The following is a 20590-nucleotide window of genomic DNA, read 5'->3' as shown; positions in this document are numbered from 1 at the left end:
TCCCATGCTCTGCTCTTGCCATCCCCAAACACCTTGCATGTGCTGCCTTTCCTCACTGAGAATACCTCTTTTTCAGGACAACTCTCACTCCTGCTTCAGAGCTCAGCTTAATCGATACTCTCTTGGGAAGGCCCTCCTGGATCCCCTGCCTGGTTGGGGGCCCTGCTGGGTGCTCCCCAGATGCACCTGGGTCAGCAGGGCTCTCCTAAAGGTAGAGTCTGAGGCTGGTAGGTGGTTTCTCTGGGAAGTGGGGGGCAGGAGTGCAGGGACGAGTGATAAAGTTGGCCACTTCTGTGAGCACCAGGTGCCCAATCCCCGGGGAACTCCTGGGAGGCTTACGAACCACCCAAGACCATCCCCCAGGGGCAGAAAAAGGGTCTTATCCATTGACTCTTCAGTGAGGTGCAGTGTGGCCTCATTCCCCACTTACCACGTGTGCATGTGAGTGTGCAGAGCAGAAAGGAGCCCCGGGGCCACAAGGAGGTGAAGGCCTCCCGGCTGCCTGGTGGGACTGGTGGTGGGGGATGCGGAGCTGGCCTCAGCCTGTGCAGCCCTGACAGCAAGCTGTGGCCGCCATGAGAGTTAAGACCCAAGAGGTGACAGGTATGCTCCCAGCTGTACTTCCTCACTCTGCAAGAATCTGTTAGGTCGATCTAGGTACAAGTTCAATCCCTGATCAAGGAACTAAGATCTGACATCTTGCATGCAGCCAAAGGGAAAAAAAAAAAAAAAAAGCCACTGCCTTTGCACCCCATTAGAGATGGATGGGGTGACCAGGAGGGGATAGGAAGCATGACACATAATCCTCCCTGGGAGGTTGCCCCCACCTTGGAGCCTCAAGGACAGTCATGACTAAGGCCTAGATTTGACTGGCTCAGGGGACCAGGGGACGCTGCTGGACGCTGTCAGACGATGGGGCTGGTCCTCTGTGGGGGTGGGATGGAAGGGTGAGGCTGGCTCTGACCAGTTCTGCTGCAGCCCTCCTCCCAGAGCACTGGGCTGTCGCTATGCACAGCAGAAAATGGAACAGGAAATGAAAATCTTCCCAAGAAAGAGGCTTTGCAAACCCCAAGACAATCCAACAGGAGGATGCCATTCCTTCATTCTTTTGTTTTCTTCCCACTCCATGACAGTTTAAGATTTCTCCTCTCTGACCCACCCGCACCTCTGCCTCTCATACACAAACACACACACACACACACACACACACACACACACACACACACACACACACACGAAACATGAATTTGAGGAGGGCTCTTCTCACAGGAGCTACTGTTTTATCCCCAGGACATGCCCATATGCTGCAGGATCTGAAAGGTTTGGAAACTGACTCTGACTCAGCATCAAGGGGGGAGAAAAAGCGGTGGGCTGCATGGCCCCAACTGAAAAATAGCTCTCTGCTTCCTACACATAATGTCAGCTGCCCTCCTGGCTTGGAGACCCTCCCCAGACTGGCCCAGTGCTGCCAACAGCACAAGGACATCACTGTAATAATGATACCACCACTGATCACGTCATGCTCACTTCACTGGGCGCCTCTGCTGTACCATTTAATGTCATCCTCACATTCACCCAGAGTCTCCCAGCTGGTGGCCAAGGCCATGACCCTGGAACTTGCATGCTGAGCCTCTCTCCCTCCCGGGGTGCCACATCCTCCTCAGAGGGTGCCTACCACCTCTCTTTGATATTGCCTTCCCTAGTGGCTCAGATAGTAAAGAATCTGCCCGCAATGCTGGAGACCCAGGTTCCATCCCCGGGTTGGGAAGATCCCCTGGAGAAGGAAATGGCAACCCACTCCAGTACGCGTGTCTGGAGAATTTCACGGTGGGCTACAGTCCATGGTTTCACAGAGTCGGACACAACTGAGCAACTAACACTAAGCCACTAATTCACGGTGAGGGGTTGACCAGAAAGACACAGGTTTGTGCTTTAGCCCAGTCAGACACCATGCTACAGGGATCTTAATACAACTGCTGATAGCAGATGCCAATGTTTTAAGAAAAGTCCATGAAAGTGAAACTTAAAACCAAGAAATCAACTTAAAAAAAAATTAGCTGGAAAGCTCTTGCATCTCTCTGTCTGGGAGAGTTCCCGGCAGCACACAATAAATACCGGAAGACTGACTGTTCACTGAATGAATAAATGAATGAATGGATGGAAACAGAAGGCCAGGTCTTACATTACTAGAATTAGCTGTGCTGCTTAAGTCAAGACACTAAAATGTAAGCCTGGTCTTTAAAATGGGGGAAACAAAATATGACATCCCCTGTCAGGCCGCTTCACAGTTAGATGATCAATGAGGGAATGAAGGGACTGGTTTGTGTTGTGTCCTCTGTTGTACTGGGAGCCCCCGGGGGGGTCCTCGGGACCTCTCCAGTGCCTGGCAGCCAGCAGCCTCTGTCCAGCAAGCCTTGTCTGTGGTGGCTCAGTCCCCAGAAGAGGAAGCTCAAGAGGCAGGAGCCCATGCCCTCGCCTCCCAGGTATGAGTGATGGCATCAGGCACAGACCTTGTAATAACTGTAATCCCTTGCTGGTACATACCATTTTTATTCTGAAACACTTATACACCTCAACTCATTTTATATTTCATATGCCCTCTCCTGGCATTTGGCAGATGGTGAAATTGATGGGGAAGGACACAGCAGGCTGCGGCCCCGGCACCCATCACACCAGCCAGATGCCAATAGCTGGAGGAAGCCAACCAGGGGGATACAAAAGGGATTCCGGGTGGGGCCTCTAGGGCTGCTCCAGACCTGGCTTTCAAATTTACCAGTTCCATTGTCAGGAAGGCAGGGAGGACAGTGCAGGGAGGCACTTTGATGTCTGAAGGTAACATGACTGGGAGTGCCAGGACCTGTTGCCGGTGGCATCACTCAGAAATCTTAAATAATCTCGCAAGCAGTGGGATCCCAGGTGTGGGGCTCTCCTCCATCCTCTCCCTGGGTAGTCTCTCTACTGGCTGGCTGCTGCTCTGCTGTTCTGAAGATGCTCTTGGGGCCCTCACCTCCTGCCTGACCTGCAGTCCCTGTTGGTTCAGGACCAGTCTCCTCAAGGGATGATATGGAGAGTCTACTAAGTACTGGGTTTGGGCTTCCCTGGTGACTTAGTGGTAGAGAATCCACCTGACAACGCAGGAGACGCCTGTTCTTCTGTCGGGAAGATTCCCCTGGAAAAGGAAATGGAAACCCACTCCAGTATTCTTGCCTGGGAAGACTCACGGACAGAGGAGCCTGGCAGGCTACAGCCCATGGGGTTGCAAAAGAGTCAGACACCCTCAGCAACTAAACAACAACACCTGGTGCCCATTGTTTTAATTTCCTCCTGGCTGTCAAGTAACCACTGCAATGTGACAGGTCCCAGCATGAACTCACAGTCTCTCCCTCCCTCCAGACCATCCCTTTCTCAGCAGACAGCACCAAAGAGTCAGGAAGCTTCCCACGTTCCTCCCTCTGCTCGGTCCTCACACCCAAGTCATCCCCAAGCCCTGAGGATTTCATCTCCTCAAAAGTTCTCAAGTCCATCTCTCCCCCCTGGTTCCTGCCACAACCTCCTTCCCCCACCCCGTCACCCAGCAGCAGCCTCTCAGACAGTGTCCCCTCAAGTCTGCCCTCCCAGGCAAGATTTCCAGGCAGAACCTCCTACATACACTCGGCACTGCAGCCGGGCCTCCTTGCAGATAGGATGAAATGGAAGGACGAAATCGCGGCTCCTACAAGCTTGCCAGCCCTCACCCACGCAACGCCTCTTCCCTCCCAGCTCAGCAGCTTACTCTTCAAAGATGGAAGACATGCCCTCCCTCCAAGCACACCCTACACACCCGACCCTCCATTATCCATGCCAGCTTCCTCCCTCGACACTCACCCCTCAAGACCCTGCACTGTTATCAGCTCCTAAGGGGATCCCCCTGACTGCTCGACGCCCCCACCCACCCACCTGCCCTGGCCCGGGGCACTCACATGCCACCCTGCCCTGGAGATGTGTGTTACCCTATCTGCCCACCAGGTTGAGTGCCCTCAGGATGGAGAGACTGTTGTGTTCATCCCTGGCTCCAGCACCTGGCCTGCCCCTCAGTAGATGCTCTGGAAATATTTGCTGAACTGAAAACAAACTTAATGAATATTTACACTGTACTAAGTACCCACAGTTCTGCCTGGTGCCAGAAGCCCCTGCTTGGAGAAAAGTGAGATGAGCTTTCCCTGAGATGGAAAGGTAAGTTTGTGCCTCTAAATTTCTGTTTACGGGGGTCAGCAAGTCATCAGTTCAAGAGTACCTGTTCCCCACCCTGATCCCAGTACTGGACTTGGTCCAGAGGAGGGCAGACCATCCAGGGCTCTGTTCCAGTCAGATGGGACTGGCAGCTGCCCAGGCTGGCTCAGAGGAAAGGGGCCGTCTGGTGGGAAATACCCCTGGGCGCAGGGAGCCTGGAGGCCTGGGGTGGGGGGCCCCCCCGCTGTCCAGCACTAATGACCACAGCCCACGACTGTTAGTCTCCATGTGGCTGCTACAGGGTGAGCTGCAGTCACACAGTGGACATGAACTTGAACAGTGTGGAAGCAGGGGTGGCTGCGTCTCCAAGGGTAGCAGGTGAGAACTTCCTCAGCCTGGGACCTGGCCTGATCCACCGCCACCACTAGGTACGGGCAGGGTAGGCCTTGTGTCTTCTTTGGGTTCCTCCCTGGCACTCAGTCCTGCCAGTCTGAGAGCTCTTCCCCTGTGAGGGAGGGGAGGGGGGCCCGGGGTTGGGTCGTGATGGGTGAGGACAAAGCTGGGTGGGAGTGTGAAGGCCAGGACTTGCCCCTCAGCTCTGCCTTCAATGCATGTGTGGGAGACCCTGGACTTTTCTTCCTTTCCTTATCTGCCAAGTGAGGACAATAGCCCAGCCGTGCCCTAGGAAGGCAAATGAATGGACATGGACAGAGGGCTCTGGGAAGGACAATTCCTTGTTTGTAAAATAAGGCTATTGCTGCAGGGGTGTCTGAGAAGAGGGCAGAGGGGACTGCCCTGATGGCCCCTCCCCCCAGCAGAGCTGGGCAGCAGGGACCTGTCCCCGTCACACCAGAAGGGGTGGATGGGAGTCAGAAGTGCCACTCCAGGCTAGGGGTAGAGGTCCTGTGGGGCTTGCTGCTACCAGAATGGCCACACCCCCACCCCTTTGGTCCCAGGGAGTCACATGGCCTGACTGTCAAGAGGCCTGGGCTGCCAGAGGTCCTTGCTGATTCTTACCTGGTAGCAGCCAAAAGCCTTTCTCCTCCATTCCAGGGATAGCCCGTGGGTGATGCCCCACAAATAAGCACACATAGAGAGGTGTATAAATTCATCCTACAGGACACAAAGTGAACACCCTGCCAAAGCAGCCCCCAGACCGAGACACAGATCATCACTAGCACTGACGCAAACGCAGAAACAAAACCAAAAATCAACTCAGGCACGTGACACATGTCCCCACACTTTAAAACAGCAGCCACGGGACTTCCCTGATGGTCCAGCAACTGACTCTGTGCTCCCAATGCAGGGGACTTGGGTTCAATCCCTGGTCTCGGGGAACTGGATCTTGCAAGCTGCAACTGAAGATAACACATACCACAACTAAGACCCAGTGCAGCCAAATACATACATAAATACATAAATAAATATTAAAACAAACAAAACCCAGCAGCCACTTACATTATCACAGCGTCCTCCCATCCTAGGTGAGATGGCGGCTGACCCAGGAGGGCCCACAGCAAGCCCTCTGCAGCAAACTGACTCTGGTCTGAGGGGCCCAGTTGGATCAGTGCAGACACTGGCCTTCTTCTCTTCTTAGATGGGGTCCCTGGGCCTTGCCTGGTTCTCCCCCTAAACTCCCCAGCCTTCTCCCTGCAGGGGCAGCTATTTCAAAAAGCAGGTGGACCCTTATGTACCTTGTGCTGGATGGGCTTAGAGTTGAGTGGTGGATGAGCCCTGGTCCAGGTCCATTGTCCTCCCAGCTCTTCCAAGTGCTCTGCCAGCGCCCACTCAGCAACCCTCATTACCTGCCATGAGGGGAGCTCTTTCCAGCCCTAGACCAGCTCATGGCCTTGGCCCTTGAAAAGAACAGGGCCATGGGACACCACAGGATGAGTGAGGGTCTCGGGCACAGCAGCAGGCTTGGGCACCCTCCCGGGGTGGGCTCCAGGCATCCACTGAGTAGAGACCCTCGACAGCACTGACATCCTCAGAATAAGCGCCCGACCCACCTATTTAGCCCTCCTTTGCCTGTCTGCCTTTACTGTGCTGGCCACAGCCAGGGAGCTTTGGGTCACACTTCCCCACCTGCCCCTCTACTTTCCCTACACCGAGGTGCCTGCTCCTCCCAATCCCCCAGTTTAACCTCTGAAGGCCTCTCCCTCCTCTTCCACCAGTAATATGCCCAGCTGACTGGCTCCAGCAGACTGCTACATTTTCAGGAATTTGCAAGCTGATGGTTAAACACAGTCATCATTAAAATGTAAATTATACAAACTCACAATTATAGAAATTATACTAAGAACAAAGGTAATAGGTAGTCAGAACTCATCACTTTCTAATTATTTCTACTACACTTTACTATTGTCTATGCTTTTTAGCTTATTCATATCTATTGTGTCTGTGAGGTGGGAAAACCCCATCATTGTGTGATCCTGCACATCTCTTCCCAACTCCACTGCAAGCAGGTACAGCACTTCTTCCCCCACACCCTACCCCCACCCCCACCACTGCTACAGTCCTGGGGTATGTGATGCAGGGTGGGGAAAATAAGATGTACACATTTGAGGGTGCTCCTTCATCCCGCACCTCTGGACCAGGTAGTTAGGCAACTAGAGGTTCCTTCCCTGAGAGTTTTAGGCAAGGCAGGCCTTCATTTTCTAGTCCCCAACTGCCAGATACCTCCCGAACTCTAGGGAGGGAGTGCTATGTGTTCGGTTGCTTCAGTGGTGCAGGACTCTCTGTGACCCTATGGACTATATCCTTCCAGGCTCCTCTGCCCATGGAATTTTCCAGGCAAGAATACTGGAGTGGGGTGCCATTTCTTACTCCAGGGGATCTTCCCCACCCAGGGATCAAACCCACATCTCTGGTGTCTCTTGTGTCTCTTGCATTGGTAGGCAAATTATTTACCCCTAGCACCATGTGGGAAGCCCTTAGGGAGGGAGAGGAGAGCAAAAAAAACTACCAGACCTGCATCCCCCGCTCCCAGAGTCTTGAAGTCCAGTTTAAAAGATTTTAAGAAGGCAGAGAGCTGCCATAGTGCGCCCTGCCCCCCATCTCCCAATAGAGCCCCCGTGTCTGCTGCAGTTGTCCCCAGTACTGCCTTCTGGCAGACAGGGTGCTCCAGCCACAGGGTTCTGGGCCCTTGACCACAGTGTGCTCCCCTTGGGGTTCCCTCCTAGAGATGGGGGGAGGTGGGGGGAGGGGAGGTCTGACTCTCAGGGCCCAGGTGCCTGGGTGCCAACCACTGAGATCTCTGGAAGTAAAAGCCCAGGTCCCTGCCATGATCGGGCAAGTCCCTGCCCCTTCTGGGGCTCAGAAGGCAAGGCCAGGCCCAGGGTTCCCGCTCAGTCCACACCGCCTGCCAGGCCCAGCTGGACTCCTCTCCCGCGCCCACGCGATCTCTGGGCACGCGCTCCCTCTGCACCCGGATAGCTTCCCTCCCCCCTCCCCCAGGCCCCGCGGGAAACCGCCTCGGATCAAATAGCCCTTTGCAGGGAAAGGGACCCTCTCCGGTCGCGGGATGGGAGTGGGGGCAGAAGTCGTCGTGCCCCTCTCGCGGGTATTTCCTCTGCAGTCGCCTGCTGGCCTGAGGCGCAGGCACGCGTAGGACAGTCATGGCCAGCCCCTCCCGACGCCCAGGGCCGGGCCATGAACTTCAGCGGGTCCCGGCGCTCGGTGGTGGGAGAGCGCGGCCCCCCGGGGCTGAAACCCCCGCACAGCCCCAGGACAGAGTCGCGCGGATCCTAGACCTTCCGCGTGCGGGCCGCGGGGTCCCTCTGGCGCCGAGAAGCGGAGGCCAATGGATGAGCAAAGGCCGCGCCGGCTCGCAGCCCTGGGCTAGCTGAGGGTTCACGGATGAAGCAATGAAAGAACTGTGACCTCGGGTAGCCCCGGGGATGGGAGGAGGCTGCGGAGAGGAAGGAAGTGTGTTTTATCAAACAGGTCTCAATAGAGCTGGCTTCATTTCCCACCCGCGGGCAGAAGCCAGCCCCGGACAGGGACCCGGGAGCTTCCCAGCTGTTGGGCCAACGCGGCGCCCAGAGAAGGCGAATGAAGGGCTCGGGGTGTGGGGCGGGGGTGTCCGCCGGGCTGCCCCAAATGGGACTGTCTCTTTGACTCGACCTGTCGCCTGCAGTCGGATCCCGGAATCTTGGCGCCTCCTCTGCACAGGGGAAGCTTGGAGCGGCGGCTCCGGAGGCGCCTTTGGCTCTGACCGGCAGGGGCTCAGGTCCTAGTCGAGAGCCGGGAACCTGGTACCGGAAACCGGACGGGAAACTGGGAGTCAAGCCCGCAGCACCGTTGCCCAGAAAAAATGGTTCTGTGTGGGTGGGTGAGTGGGGTGACTATGAGTAACGTAGCATAGTGTGGAGCTCCTCAGGGGTGACGCCCCCCATCCCGAAGTCCGGGACCCCTCGCCACCCGCGGAGAAGTGGGCAGAGCTGGAGTGCATGGGATCCAGAAAGCCCAACACACAGGCGGACACACGCAGACATGGACACACTTGATGCATTCCAACTAGCACACGGACACGCACACGTGTCCTCATATCTCCGCTGTGGGAAGGCGCTCGGGGAGCGCTGAAGGGTCCGCTTGCAGGGCCCCATCGGAAGTGCGGCGTCTCCCCCCGGGGCTGCAGGGAGCGTCCAGCCCCGGTGGCGCCGTCTGCCCGGAATCGGACCCACTCGGCTGGCAGGAAAGGCTTAATCCGCTAGGGACGCCTCCGAGAAGTGCCCGCCTGCCCCACCAGCACGATGTGGCGGCTGTCATTCCCGGGAGATGTTGCCAGTCTCCAAAGCCCGGAGCCGGGGTGGTGGGGGCGCAGAAGAGCCGAGAGCGAGGTCATAGGGAAGCCCCGCGACCCGGGTTGTGTAGCATCTTTACAATCCCATACGGACATTGAAGAAACTTGAAGCGACCCCGCGACCCCGCTTTGGAACGGTGGAGGTAGCGAGGCTCTGTTCCCGGCGCCCCCCACCCGGCACACATGTGTGGACGACTTGAGTCCTTGGGGACCCGGTCGAGGCCCGGCGAGTGTTCAGCCCAGCGGGGTGAGCCGAATTCTGTCCCTCGGGTCCGCCGTGGCCTCCCGTGTGCCTCAAGTCCCGTCGGAGATCTGGAGCAGCACGCAGGTGGCCCATCCAGAAGTCCGGGGCCGCGGCCCGACCCACCCTACTCTCCACACCCGGCTCCCTCCGCTCTCGGCGCCTTCGGGGAAGCGGCGCAGGCTGGGACGGGGGCGGGCGGGCAGAGGATGGTGCAAAAGATGCGGCGGGGCCGGGGCTTGGGGAGTAGTCTCCCCCACTGCGCGCCCCTGAGACCCCAGCCGCGCAGCGGGCCCGGGCCGCAGACAATTAAACCGGGATTCCTCCCCCGCTGACGTCGCCAGCGCCGAGGCCCCTCCCGCGGTGGCATAAAAGGCGCGGGCTCCGCAGCGCAGGCGGCAGTGGGGGCCGGACAGCGCGGCGGTGCGGACTGCGCGGCGGAGCAGCCAGCAGCGCGGCGCCCAGAGCGCGGGCCGCCCGCGGAGCCCCAGCCGAGCCGAGCCGGGCCCGGAGCGCCGGGTCCCAGCGCCCGCAGCCATGCCGGCCGGCCGCGCCGCGCGCACCTGTGCGCTGCTAGCCCTCTGCTTTTTGGGCAGCGGGGCCCAGGATTTCGGGCCGACGCGCTTCATCTGCACCTCGGTGCCCGTGGACGCCGACATGTGCGCCGCGTCCGTGGCCGCCGGCGGCGCCGAGGAGCTCCGGAGCAATGTGCTGCAGCTCCGAGAGACCGTGTTGCAGCAGAAGGAGACCATCCTGAGCCAAAAGGAGACCATCCGCGAGCTGACCACCAAGCTGGGTCGCTGCGAGAGCCAGAGCACCCTGGACGCGAGCGCGGGCGAGGCGCGGACGGGCGGCGGCCGCAAGCAGCCCGGCTCGGGCAAGAACACCATGGGCGACCTGTCTCGGACGCCGGCCGCTGAGACGCTCAGCCAACTCGGGCAAACTTTGCAGTCGCTCAAAACCCGCCTGGAGAACCTCGAGGTCCGCGCGCGCCGCTGTTTCCCCTCTGGCTCACGCGCCCCTCTGCCCTCCCCCACCTCCATTCCCGACCCTACCTGACACCCCCAACCCGGGTCTCGGCCGGGTGCGGATGCCTGGCTGAGGCCTCCCCAAGCCTGCGGGCCCCGCGAACGGGCACTAGCCCGAGCTCCCTGCCAGGCTGCCCCCGCAGTCGCCCTGAGGGGACCGCGCCACCGGCCTCCCGGCACGGTCCCTACTCCACGCGTAACGATATGGTTTCCCCCCCGCCCTTGCACCCCCGCAGCAGTACAGCCGGCTCAATTCCTCCAGCCAGACCAACAGTCTCAAGGATCTGCTGCAGAGCAAGATCGATGACCTGGAGAGGCAGGTGCTGTCTCGGGTGAACACTCTGGAGGAGGGCAAAGGGGGCCCCAAAAACGACACCGAGGAAAGAGTCAAGATCGAAAGCGCCCTGACTTCCCTGCACCAGCGGATCAGCGAGCTCGAGAAAGGTAGTGGTCGTGGGGTGGGGTGGGGGGGCTGTCCTTGCATCCTGTCTCAGCTCCCTGGACCAGTGGGACCCAGCCTCTGGCCCTGGCTTCCTGCATAGCTCAGGTCGGGAGTGTAAAAGCCCTGAGCTCCTCCACCATCTCTACCTCAGGTTCTCCAGCTGATGTTCCTGGCAGGGCTGGGGTGCCCTGGGCTTGGGACATCTGGGGAAACAGAGTGAGAAAGGGATTGCCTGGGGGAGCCTCCCTGCTCCCCCGCCACACTCACACACTCACAGGAATTTTTCCAAGTCTGATCTGTTTAATCTACAGCAACTTTGCACTAGAGCCATGGCTAGACCAAGCCTCAAACCCTGGCTCTAGCCAGTCCCTATCCCCAGCAGAGAGCAGGGCACGGGCTGCGGCTGGGTCCTTCTGGTCCAGGGCAGATCTGGGCCCTGAGCAGGCTTCCTCCCAGTTCCTTGGTGCCCCTGACGTCCTTTAGGGATTTCCAGGTCCCCCCCTCCCCAGCCCTGAGCACACTCCTATGGTTTTCTCTTATGAATGACCCAAGCTGAGGCATCTTGCATGCTGCCCCGCTGTTTCAAGTCGCCAACCACAAGTCCCAGTCTCGCCCTGGGCGCACGGATGAGCTTGAGAGGCTCAGCCTTGAAGTCGCAGAAATCAAACAAGGTTGTAAAAGGGGAGGCGGGGGGATGCGAGGCTGGGAGCAGGGCCACGTGACCCTTCTCGGACTGCAAAGTGTGCTGGATGGATTTAAACAGTGCCATCTTAAGGCATGTTATGTAACTGAAAAACAGATTGGGAAAGGGAGGAGGGAGAAAGAAGGGGGAGATTGGGGAAATGAAGAGCACCCCCTGGAGAGAGACCAGATCTGCTCCAAGGGCAGGGGGCTGCCAGCCTGAGACAGAAGGGGAACATGGCCAGCCCTGCTCTGCTCTCTGACATCTGGCTTAGAGGAAGGGGGTGGGGTAGCTGACCCAGTAGGATGCCTTCTAGAAATAATTCTTGGCCTAGAGGGCCGGTTTAGTGCTAGGCTCCCTGGCATCACCCCGCGGACACCCTGGAGCTGGTGGGTGTGTGTGCCTGGCTCTGGGCCGGGTGCCCATGCCCACTGCTGGGTTGGAATGTTTTGACTGGAATCAGACGCACCATGCCCTGGGCATAGCCACAGTGTGTGTGTGATTTGGGAGAGGGCAGACAGGCATTCCCTGGAGATGCTGCCGATGGACGGGGAGCTGGTGGCTGGGTATAAAGGGGGGCGATGGGGCCCAGAGTGTGATTTTTTAGGAAACACACCGGAAGCTCGCCCTGAGAATGATTGGCATTGTACTCAAAGCAGTCACCTTAGGGGAACCTGGCTCTAGGGCCACCTTTGGGCTCCCTGCTGTCCTGCCCTCTGCAGGGGCAGACAGAGCTGCTTGAAGAGACTCGGAGGGGACAGCTCTCCTTCCTGTAGGGTGGATGGGATTCTGGAAACAGCCTGAGTTCTTGGGATGAATTGGCTGGGTCAGATGAGTGACCAGGGGCTGCAGTGTGTCCTGGCCTTGAGGGAAGTGTGACGGGTCCCAGGGGCCTGTTCTGAGCAGCAGCCAGCATCGTGGAATCAGGTTGGGCTCCCAGAGGGGCTGCTCTGAGGGGAGCTGGCCTCTTTCCTGGTGAGGAGACCCCCTTCCTCTGCAGCCGCACCTTTGAGCAAGCACTGCTTTACAGGGTGTGCCCTGATCCACTCCCTTCCCATGCTCGCTGCCCAGCTCAGGTGCAGATACTCAGAGCCCATTGTATATGGGCTCCCCCATCCCAGCCTGTCCACCGGGGCCACCATGTGGGAGCCGGACCTGGAGTGCAGAGACTGTGGGCCAGTTCTTTTGTTCTGGCTCTGTGCCCTGGGGCAAAGTTCTTGACCTCTCTGAGCTTCGTTTTCAGCATCTACAGAACAGAGAGGAGTCTGCTTTGTCTGCATCACAGAGCCTGGTTGGGGGCAGGGGGGTTGGCAAGCCTGCTTCAGTCCGGGACAGGCGCTTTGTCAAGGTGCAGGTGTCGGTACTGTGTCCTGTCCTGTCCAGGTCAGAAGGACAACCGCCCTGGAGATAAGTTCCAGCTCACATTTCCACTGCGGACCAACTACATGTATGCCAAGGTGAAGAAGAGCCTGCCGGAGATGTACGCCTTCACAGTGTGCATGTGGCTCAAGTCTAGTGCGGCGCCAGGGGTGGGCACACCCTTCTCCTATGCTGTGCCCGGCCAGGCCAATGAGCTGGTCCTCATTGAGTGGGGCAACAACCCCATGGAGATCCTCATCAATGACAAGGTAGAGCCCCCACCCTTCCTTCTGGATTTGCAGGGCAGCAGGGTGAGGCCTCCGGGGCCCCAGTCCATGCCAGTGGCCGGGGCAGGTCTGGGTGGTATGAGATACACAGCCTCGGGTGTTACTGTGGCTCCGAGAGGAGAGTCTCCCAGGCAGGGCTGAGGGAGTGGCAGGGTGAGGACTGGGAGAAATGGGGAGGTACCCTTGCTATTCTCTGTGAACACTGGGAAGCTGGAACCCTCCCAGACAGAAGCCTCATAGGTGGGGGTGGAGGAGGAGGATCCAGAGGCCAATCCATCCAGCTGATCAAACCCTGACTTCCTCCCCCAGCTGGCCTTGGAGCTGACTTTTCTCCCCCATATTTGGGAGACCATAGATGCTGGGGGTGGTGGTAAGGATGCTCCCAGAGAGTCCAAATCAATCCTGCTTAGTCCCCTGCCCCTGGGAGGAGCCCAGGTCTGCATGAGCCCTTGGTAGAGGGCACCCTTTCCCTCCAGGGAACCCATCTCCATCTTGGCCCCCTGCTAGCTGTGGGATTAGCTGTCAGCTCTCCAACTCCCTCATCGCCACGCCAGCTTTGGTAGTTAATGTCTAAAACCTGGACTGAGAATTGGAGTCCAAGCCTTTGCTCTTGATGCCTTGCCCAGAGAGGGCTGTGCCTTTCGGGGCCCCATGTCTCCAAGTTAAAAGGATGTGAGGGTTCTTTTGTCAGCTGAAGCAGCCTCCCCGCCTGAAATGTTAGAGTGGGAGTGAAATTCCAGGTCAGGGGCTGCTCTGAGCGCTAAAAGGCATGGTGCCATCTCCCCTGGCATCTTTCAGAGTCTCTGTAAAAAGGCTGGGCGGGTTTTAGACCCAGAGGATCTGGCAATTAGTGATGGAGCGTTGGAAGAGAGGAGAGGCCCAGAAAGCAGCAGTGAAGTCAGCCCCAGGGGTGGCTCATCAGAGGGCAGGTTTTGTGGACTGGCCCAGAGGGAGGAGGGTGAGTAGGAGTGAGGAGATTGCATATTCAGATCGATCTGGACAAAGCGTCCCATTTCCTTTGTGATTCTGTGCTCCATCAATGGATGGGCCTGACAGTCCCGAGGGGCAGGTGCTGCAAGAACTCAGTAACGGCTTTTGATGTTTACTGTAAATACCTATGACTAGTAACTAGTTGAACTAGTAACTAGACGATCATTGATCCTGATGGTGCCCATTCCCATCATGCCCTGTATGTTGTTCTCCTGCCCAGGTGGCTAAGCTGCCCTTTGTAATCAATGACGGCAAGTGGCATCACATCTGTATCACCTGGACCACCCGGGATGGGGTCTGGGAAGCCTACCAGGATGGCACCCAGGGCGGCAACGGCGAGAACCTGGCACCTTATCACCCCATCAAGCCACAAGGCGTGCTGGTGCTGGGCCAGGAGCAGGTACAGGCTGTGGGGGGAAGGGAGGGGAGGTGGTGGTGGTACTGGCTGCAGGGGGAGGAGCCCCAGAACCTGAGACTAGGCCAGAGAAAGGAGAGTGAGGGTGTCAGGAGGGAGGGGAGAGAGGAGAGAGGCAGCAGGAAGCGAAGTGGGAGGGAGCTGGAGAGGGAAGTGGTTCCCCCTGAGAAGTAGCCGTGGAAGCAAGTGATGCAGCAGTTTGGGCAAAGTCCCCGCTCTGAGTGGGTGCTTTCAGGAAAGGCAGGCAGGAGGGGGCTCTGTCTCCAGGCTCTCAACAACTGCAGCAATGCTCTTTGGCATGGGAAAGCCAATCGTGCACTTAGTGATGCATAATTTATTTCCTGGAAGTGGTTTGTCTCCCATTGGGCACCCAGGAGGGAAAGGCAGGCAGGAGAGCCCCTGGCCTTCTGTTCTCGTTGGGCGGCTATGACTGGCAGAGTGACATTAGAATTTCTTGGGGAAAGGCAGGGAGTGTAGGGGAGGCCCCCAGGCCCTGCTCCCACAGTTGTCCATGGACCCAACTGACACCCTTCCTCAGTGGGCACCTCTCAGGTGCCCCCAGGAGAAACTCTGCATCCAGGGCAGAGGAGGCCAGCATAACTGCTGTTCCTGAGCTCCCTGCAGGGGAGGGACTGATGCGGAGACAGATGTGCCCAGAGGTGGGCGTGAGAACCATACCCGCTAGGGAGACCCTCCTGATAGGCACCCATCACTCTGACCCCCTCCACCCTCACCCTCTGCTTTTCTCCAAAGGACACTCTGGGTGGCGGGTTTGATGCCACCCAAGCGTTTGTGGGCGAGCTGGCCCATTTCAACATCTGGGACCGCAAGCTGACCCCAGGGGAGGTGTACAACCTGGCCACCTGCAGCACCAAGGCCCTTTCTGGCAATGTCATCGCCTGGGCTGAGTCCCACATCGAGATCTACGGCGGAGCCACCAAGTGGACATTCGAAGCCTGTCGCCAGATCAATTGAGGCCTGGGGCTGGGCTGAGCCTCCGGGTCCCCGGGTCCCCAGCCCCCGCCCGCCTGCCCCTGCTTGTGCGGTGATGATCCGTCGTCTCTTCTTCTCTCCCTTTCCCCCAGGAATGACTCAAGGCCGTCGTCCTCGCACATGCGCACACGCACACAGCCTGGTTTCGTCCTCGTGCATGTGAAGCAGGCCCGGCTCCCATCTGTCGCAGGTGTCCCCACTTCTCTATAGGAGCCCGCGCTGTTTCTCAGGCATGCCCCGTTCACCACCAACACTGGCGGCTGAGACATTTTGAAAAATGCACACGTAGGTGAGAGGACCTGTGTGTGAGTGTGACTCTGTGTGTGTGTCTACAAGGATCTGTCTCTTGGGGGAGGCCTTCTCTTTTAAAATGAGGTATTCCTTTTCTTCTTTCTCTGTGGCTTTGGGACGTCTCAGGACTGGTCTAATCTCTGTACTTGCCAACTTTGGTGGCCGCCCGTGTGCCTTGGGGCTGGTACAACTTCTCCTGCCATGCATTCATCTTTGTTTGCAAACCTTTTTCAGAGCGACATATCTCTATATTGATAGAATAAATATCTTTTAACGCTTTGTTAAAGGCTAGGGACCTCTCCAAGGAGAATTTGTATTTTGTTGTAGAAGTAAATTCTTTCTGAAGGGTTGAAGGCAGACTGTGTCCTGCGATGGCACCACAGGCTGGGAGGGGGTAGAGGAGGTGGCACCAGCCTCAGGAGTCAGGCATCCTGCTGTTGACCTCTGAGGACAGCACTGGGCCTGGGAGGCTGGCCTGCACACCCAGCGTAGCCAGCACTGGCCCAGGATCCCATCTGTGGCCCTCAGCCTTCCCACCTCCTCAAACTCCCCTCCAGCGGCCAGCTGGTGACCCCAAGAGAGGAGCATCCCACCCATTGCCCAGGAAGCCAGGACCTCTGAACCCTTCCCTTTGGCTTCTGGCAGCGGATGACCTGAGGCTTCAATGGGTCAGCTGGAGAACAGACCTTTTAGACCAGGAAACCCACACTCTGATTGAGACCCAGCCACATAAGGCCATAGCCAGTCAATGGGCCAGGTCCGTGGTAACTCTGACAGCCATATTCTTTACCCAGGCTGAGGCAAGCTCAGAGACCTCTCCATGGAGAGCTAGGCATGGCCAGGCCGGGGCCTGAAACCCACTCCCCATCTTATAGAGCTCAAGTTCTGATGCAGCCCCCAACCCGTCACCAACTGGTGACATTGACACCCAATCAGTGTCCAGAAGCTTTGACATTTTTTCTCCCCATGAAAAACTAACCTGTGCATCTCCTTCTAGTCCTTCCAAGGTGGGGAGAAAAGTGTGTGTGTGTGTGTGTGTGTGTGTGTGTGTGTGTGTGTGTGTGTGTGCATGTGTGTGTATGTTGAATGAGAGAGAGAAGAAGAGCACTCAGACAGATCACGCCCAGGGGAGGGTGAGCTCCCTGCTTTGTTGCACCATCTGGGGGTCGCACACCCAAGGGCCACGTGGACTCTATCACCCAGAGTCTAATTAGCAAAAGGCTGGCAAGTCTTTCTAGAAATTCTACTGCACTGCCTGGCTCATCTACAGCTGCAGACATTTCTTCAGCAGGAGCAGGTGTTCTGTCTTCTGTTTTTTCCAGAGGCACCTGTCTCCTTAAACGCAGGTCCGTGTTGTGTCGGAAATCTAGTGCATCTGTGTGTGTCTGTGTTGGTGTTTCTGTGTTGGTGTCTGCGTGGGTGTCTGCACGGTACCCAGTCACCGTTCTGCAATGCATCACTCTCGTGCCGAGGGTGCGGTCCAGGCACCGGGCTGTGTGTTGTGGTTCAAAAGTGGCTTTTTTCTGAGACCATTGTGCTTTGTCAGAGCCCGTCCAGCTGTGGCATCTGTGGATCTGCAGGGGTCTTCTCTGTTTGCATGTTCCTCGGGGCGGTGTGTCCCTTGCTTCCTCATTCTGGTGTGTGTCCCCTGCATGCATGAACTTCTATGGTTCTGTGTTGTGTGCCCAATGCCACCCCTTGTTCTGTGACCATCCATGTAGCTACTGAAAATAGTTGGGTAAGCAAGCCAAGGGTGTCGGAGGAGGTCACGGGAGAGACGGAGTCCCTCTCCCCCTCCCCACTCCCCAAACACACCAAGAAGTATTTTTAACGTGTAGGTTGAGAACAAGCCTAACATCGCCCGTGGTTGGGAGAGAGCGAGAGCTTGGAATCCCCTTCTAGACCAGATCAGCCCCACCCCTCACTTCAGCCATCTCGGAGCTGTAGGCAAGGCCCAGAGTGTGCTAGGTGCTCTCCTTTGGCACCTCCCACCAGCCCCTGCCGATCTAGCGATCTACCGGACCCCAGACCACCTTCTGCCCCAGTGGGCGCGGTGGGAGCTGTCCGTTCAGGACCACAAGCCATCCTCTGCCCTAACTAAAGGTGGGCAGAGCACACCTGTGTCCCTTTGGCCTCCCCCTCCCCGACCTGTTCACCCTCCTCACCCCTCCCCTGATGCACCCACGGTGCCAGGGACAGAAGCTGATGTTTAACTCCCTCCCCCGCCCCAACTGGAGCCTGTGCCAAGCCCCTGGCTCCCTCACTGTGTTAACACTTGGCACTTCGCCAGCCCCGAGAAAGGTAGATGACACAGCCACAAATCTAATCCACATAGTTTCCATCTACTCCTTAATCTGATTGATGTTCCCTCTTGCACTGAATAATACATGCCTATCTCAGGTAAGCCATTTTATAAAATAAGGAGATAAAAAAGCACTGTCGAGACAGTGTTTGCTTTTGCCGAGCTGGTGTCCCACAGCTCCCTGGGTGTCCGAGGCGGCAGAGCTACTGACAGAGGCTCTCCAGGCCCTCGGGGGCTTAGAGCCCACTTGAATCGTAAGCCTTCTTGCTTTTGATAACACAGTATTATTTCTCTTACTCTAGAAGAAAAAGTTTATTACCAAACAAGAGTATTTTTATGAAAGAAAAGGACAAACCTATAAATTAACTCAACCTATATTTCCCTTGAAAAATACTTTTCAGGCTCGCCAAAATGTAGAACTGAAAGCATGTATTTTGGAAGAAAGAGATACATTTTGTATGCTTTCTGTTCCTTTTGTAGATTCACAGTTTATTTTCTAAGACTGCAAAGATCACTTTGTCACCAGCCCTGGGACCTGAGACCAAGGGGGTGTCTTGTGGGAGTGAAGGGGAAGGGAGAGGCTGGCATGAGGGTCACAGTTGTTCCAATGAGCTCCAGAGAGGGGCCTCCTGTTCTCAAAGACATGTTGGGGACTGGATGTACTCTGGTCCTTGATGGTGGTCCCTCTGTCTCAGAGCTGACTTGTCAAGTGGAATGAGTAGAGGACTTGATGGTCAGTTCCAACCCTGATAGAAGAAACTAGGGTTCTGAATTGTGAACATTAAGAAGATGGTATCCTTTGTAATCTTATGGCAACCAAAACGTGGCTTAAAGCAGTCATGGTTTCATCTCTTAAAACACAGTTTGTAAATTTATTCAACTAATGATGGGAAATGTATCACTTCCATGTACATTGGACTTAAGTGCCATTTGTTAAAAGGGAACAAGTCATTGAGGAGAAAAAAAAAGCCCAATACTTAGAGTCCCAATTTTGTCTTATTTGCCAAAAAAAAAAATCAACAATGACAAAGCAAACCCCCTCTGGTTGATATTGTTACATTGTATATACTGTATAATAGGAAAGAGAATTGATGTATCTTACTTTTTCATTATTTGCTAACCAAAGCTGTACATTTTTCATATGATCCGCAGCCTTTTGGGTATCTAATGGGTCAAAACCATGGGACCTGCCACCTCCCATCAGCAGTTCTGGAAATGCACTATTTCTACTGGTATTCTTGCTTTTTTTTCATTTTCTTGCTGAAATGACATGAATTGTTGAGTTTATTTTTACACAGTAAAGAGTGAAGAAAGACTGTGGTCTCCTTGGAATATCTCTTCTTTCTTCAAGCTTGCAAATGTCACCTCAACCTACTGGGAGACCTCAGAGGCGCTCCCAGGATATGCCTGCCTGCCCATTGTCCTGTGCCCCTCAAAAATCCCGCAGCCACCTGGTGATAGTGGACATCAGGGGTGGGGAGGGGGCCAGCCCAATTCACAGGTGCAGCTGACACAAAGGCAGAGAGCGGTGAAGTGATTCTGCAATGTGTAGAGACCACATTGGGGCTTGGATTTCAGAGTATCTGCCCGTTCCTCACCTCATCTGCAGCCCTGCTCCCTCCTGAGCTGATGCACTGCCCACTGCACATCTGGCTACAGGTCCCAGGTGGCCTGGGCTTGTCCTTCCAAGCAGCCCAGCTCTCCTTTGCCACATCCCTGCTGACCCATCCTTAGGGTTCTCGGGCTGTTTCCTTGCACCCAAGCAAGACAGCACCTCCAGGTTCACATAACAAGAAGATGGGTGATGTGGGAACCCTGGGCACTGAAAAGAACTCAGTTCCCTGGCCCCTCATGGACCAAGCTAGCCACTGGATGGACATGGAGCTGTGGAGCTGTTCCCTTCTGTGGGATAAAAGCAATGAGCAGGAGTCAAAATAGCCTGCCTGGTTAATTGGTCTCCCCCATGCCCCAACACACATGCCTGTGCATGCACATACACACACACACACACACACACACACACATGCTGAGTTAACAGATGGGGCCTGGCCAGGACTCAGGATCTGGAGTTTGGTGGGGTGTAAGTGAGCTGCCCATTGCCTGGAGTAGTATGGATGGAGGGGGTTTGGCCTCAGAGCAGTTGACCACTCACCCTGTTGACCCTGCAGTAGGAACCCCAGTTGGGAGAGAGAAACCTCTGCCAGGCTGAAGACCCTGGGCCTGTTAGTTGCCCTTGGTGGGCAGTGTCCACCTGAAGTCTGCACACATGTGGCCAGGCCCAGGGTTGTACTCAGTTCCAGCAGCTCCAACTGACACACCACCTCTTTGCCTCCCACTCCCGCAAGTGCATAGTTTTGTCTGAAATAACATCACGCTTACATTTCTAATTTCTATGAAAGTGTTCATTCAAAGCTTCGGTATTTTTACTATCATCAGAAACAAATTACTTTCCCCACTTCTCACACCTGATCTTGGCACATCAAGGACTGAATTTAGTTCTCTGCTGTGGAGCAGAGAACAGCAGCTTTACAGGGAGACAGCAAGTGG

General features: G+C 56.4%; 2 protein-coding genes across 3 annotated transcripts in view; one reads left to right on the top strand and one right to left on the bottom strand.

Annotated features, from left to right (window-relative positions):
- The window catches only part of ENDOV (endonuclease V), a 90220-nt gene that overhangs the window by 24324 nt on the left and 45306 nt on the right, over positions 1-20590 (bottom strand). Inside the window, exon 10 of one of the 2 annotated variants that reach the window (XM_065910013.1) lies at positions 17983-18789. The exons of the other annotated variant lie outside the window; for it this stretch is intronic. Within the exon in view, the coding sequence (XP_065766085.1) occupies positions 18749-18789 (41 nt within the window). The 3' untranslated portion in view covers positions 17983-18748. Of the gene's footprint in view, positions 1-17982; positions 18790-20590 lie in introns of those variants that run through there. 2 annotated transcript variants of the gene reach the window in all.
- On the top strand, positions 9792-16683 carry NPTX1 (neuronal pentraxin 1). Its single transcript, XM_065910352.1, has 5 exons — positions 9792-10235; positions 10519-10726; positions 12790-13034; positions 14263-14442; positions 15211-16683. The coding sequence occupies exons 1-5, from the start codon at positions 9792-9794 to the stop codon at positions 15430-15432; spliced, it is 1299 nt and encodes a 432-aa protein (XP_065766424.1). The 3' UTR covers positions 15433-16683.

The sequence above is a fragment of the Muntiacus reevesi genome, chromosome 18, assembly GCF_963930625.1.
Source record: "Muntiacus reevesi chromosome 18, mMunRee1.1, whole genome shotgun sequence".
Taxonomy (NCBI): domain Eukaryota; kingdom Metazoa; phylum Chordata; class Mammalia; order Artiodactyla; family Cervidae; genus Muntiacus; species Muntiacus reevesi.
The sequence above is the reverse complement of the archived record's forward strand: the minus strand, read 5'-3'. Positions and strand labels throughout refer to the sequence as shown.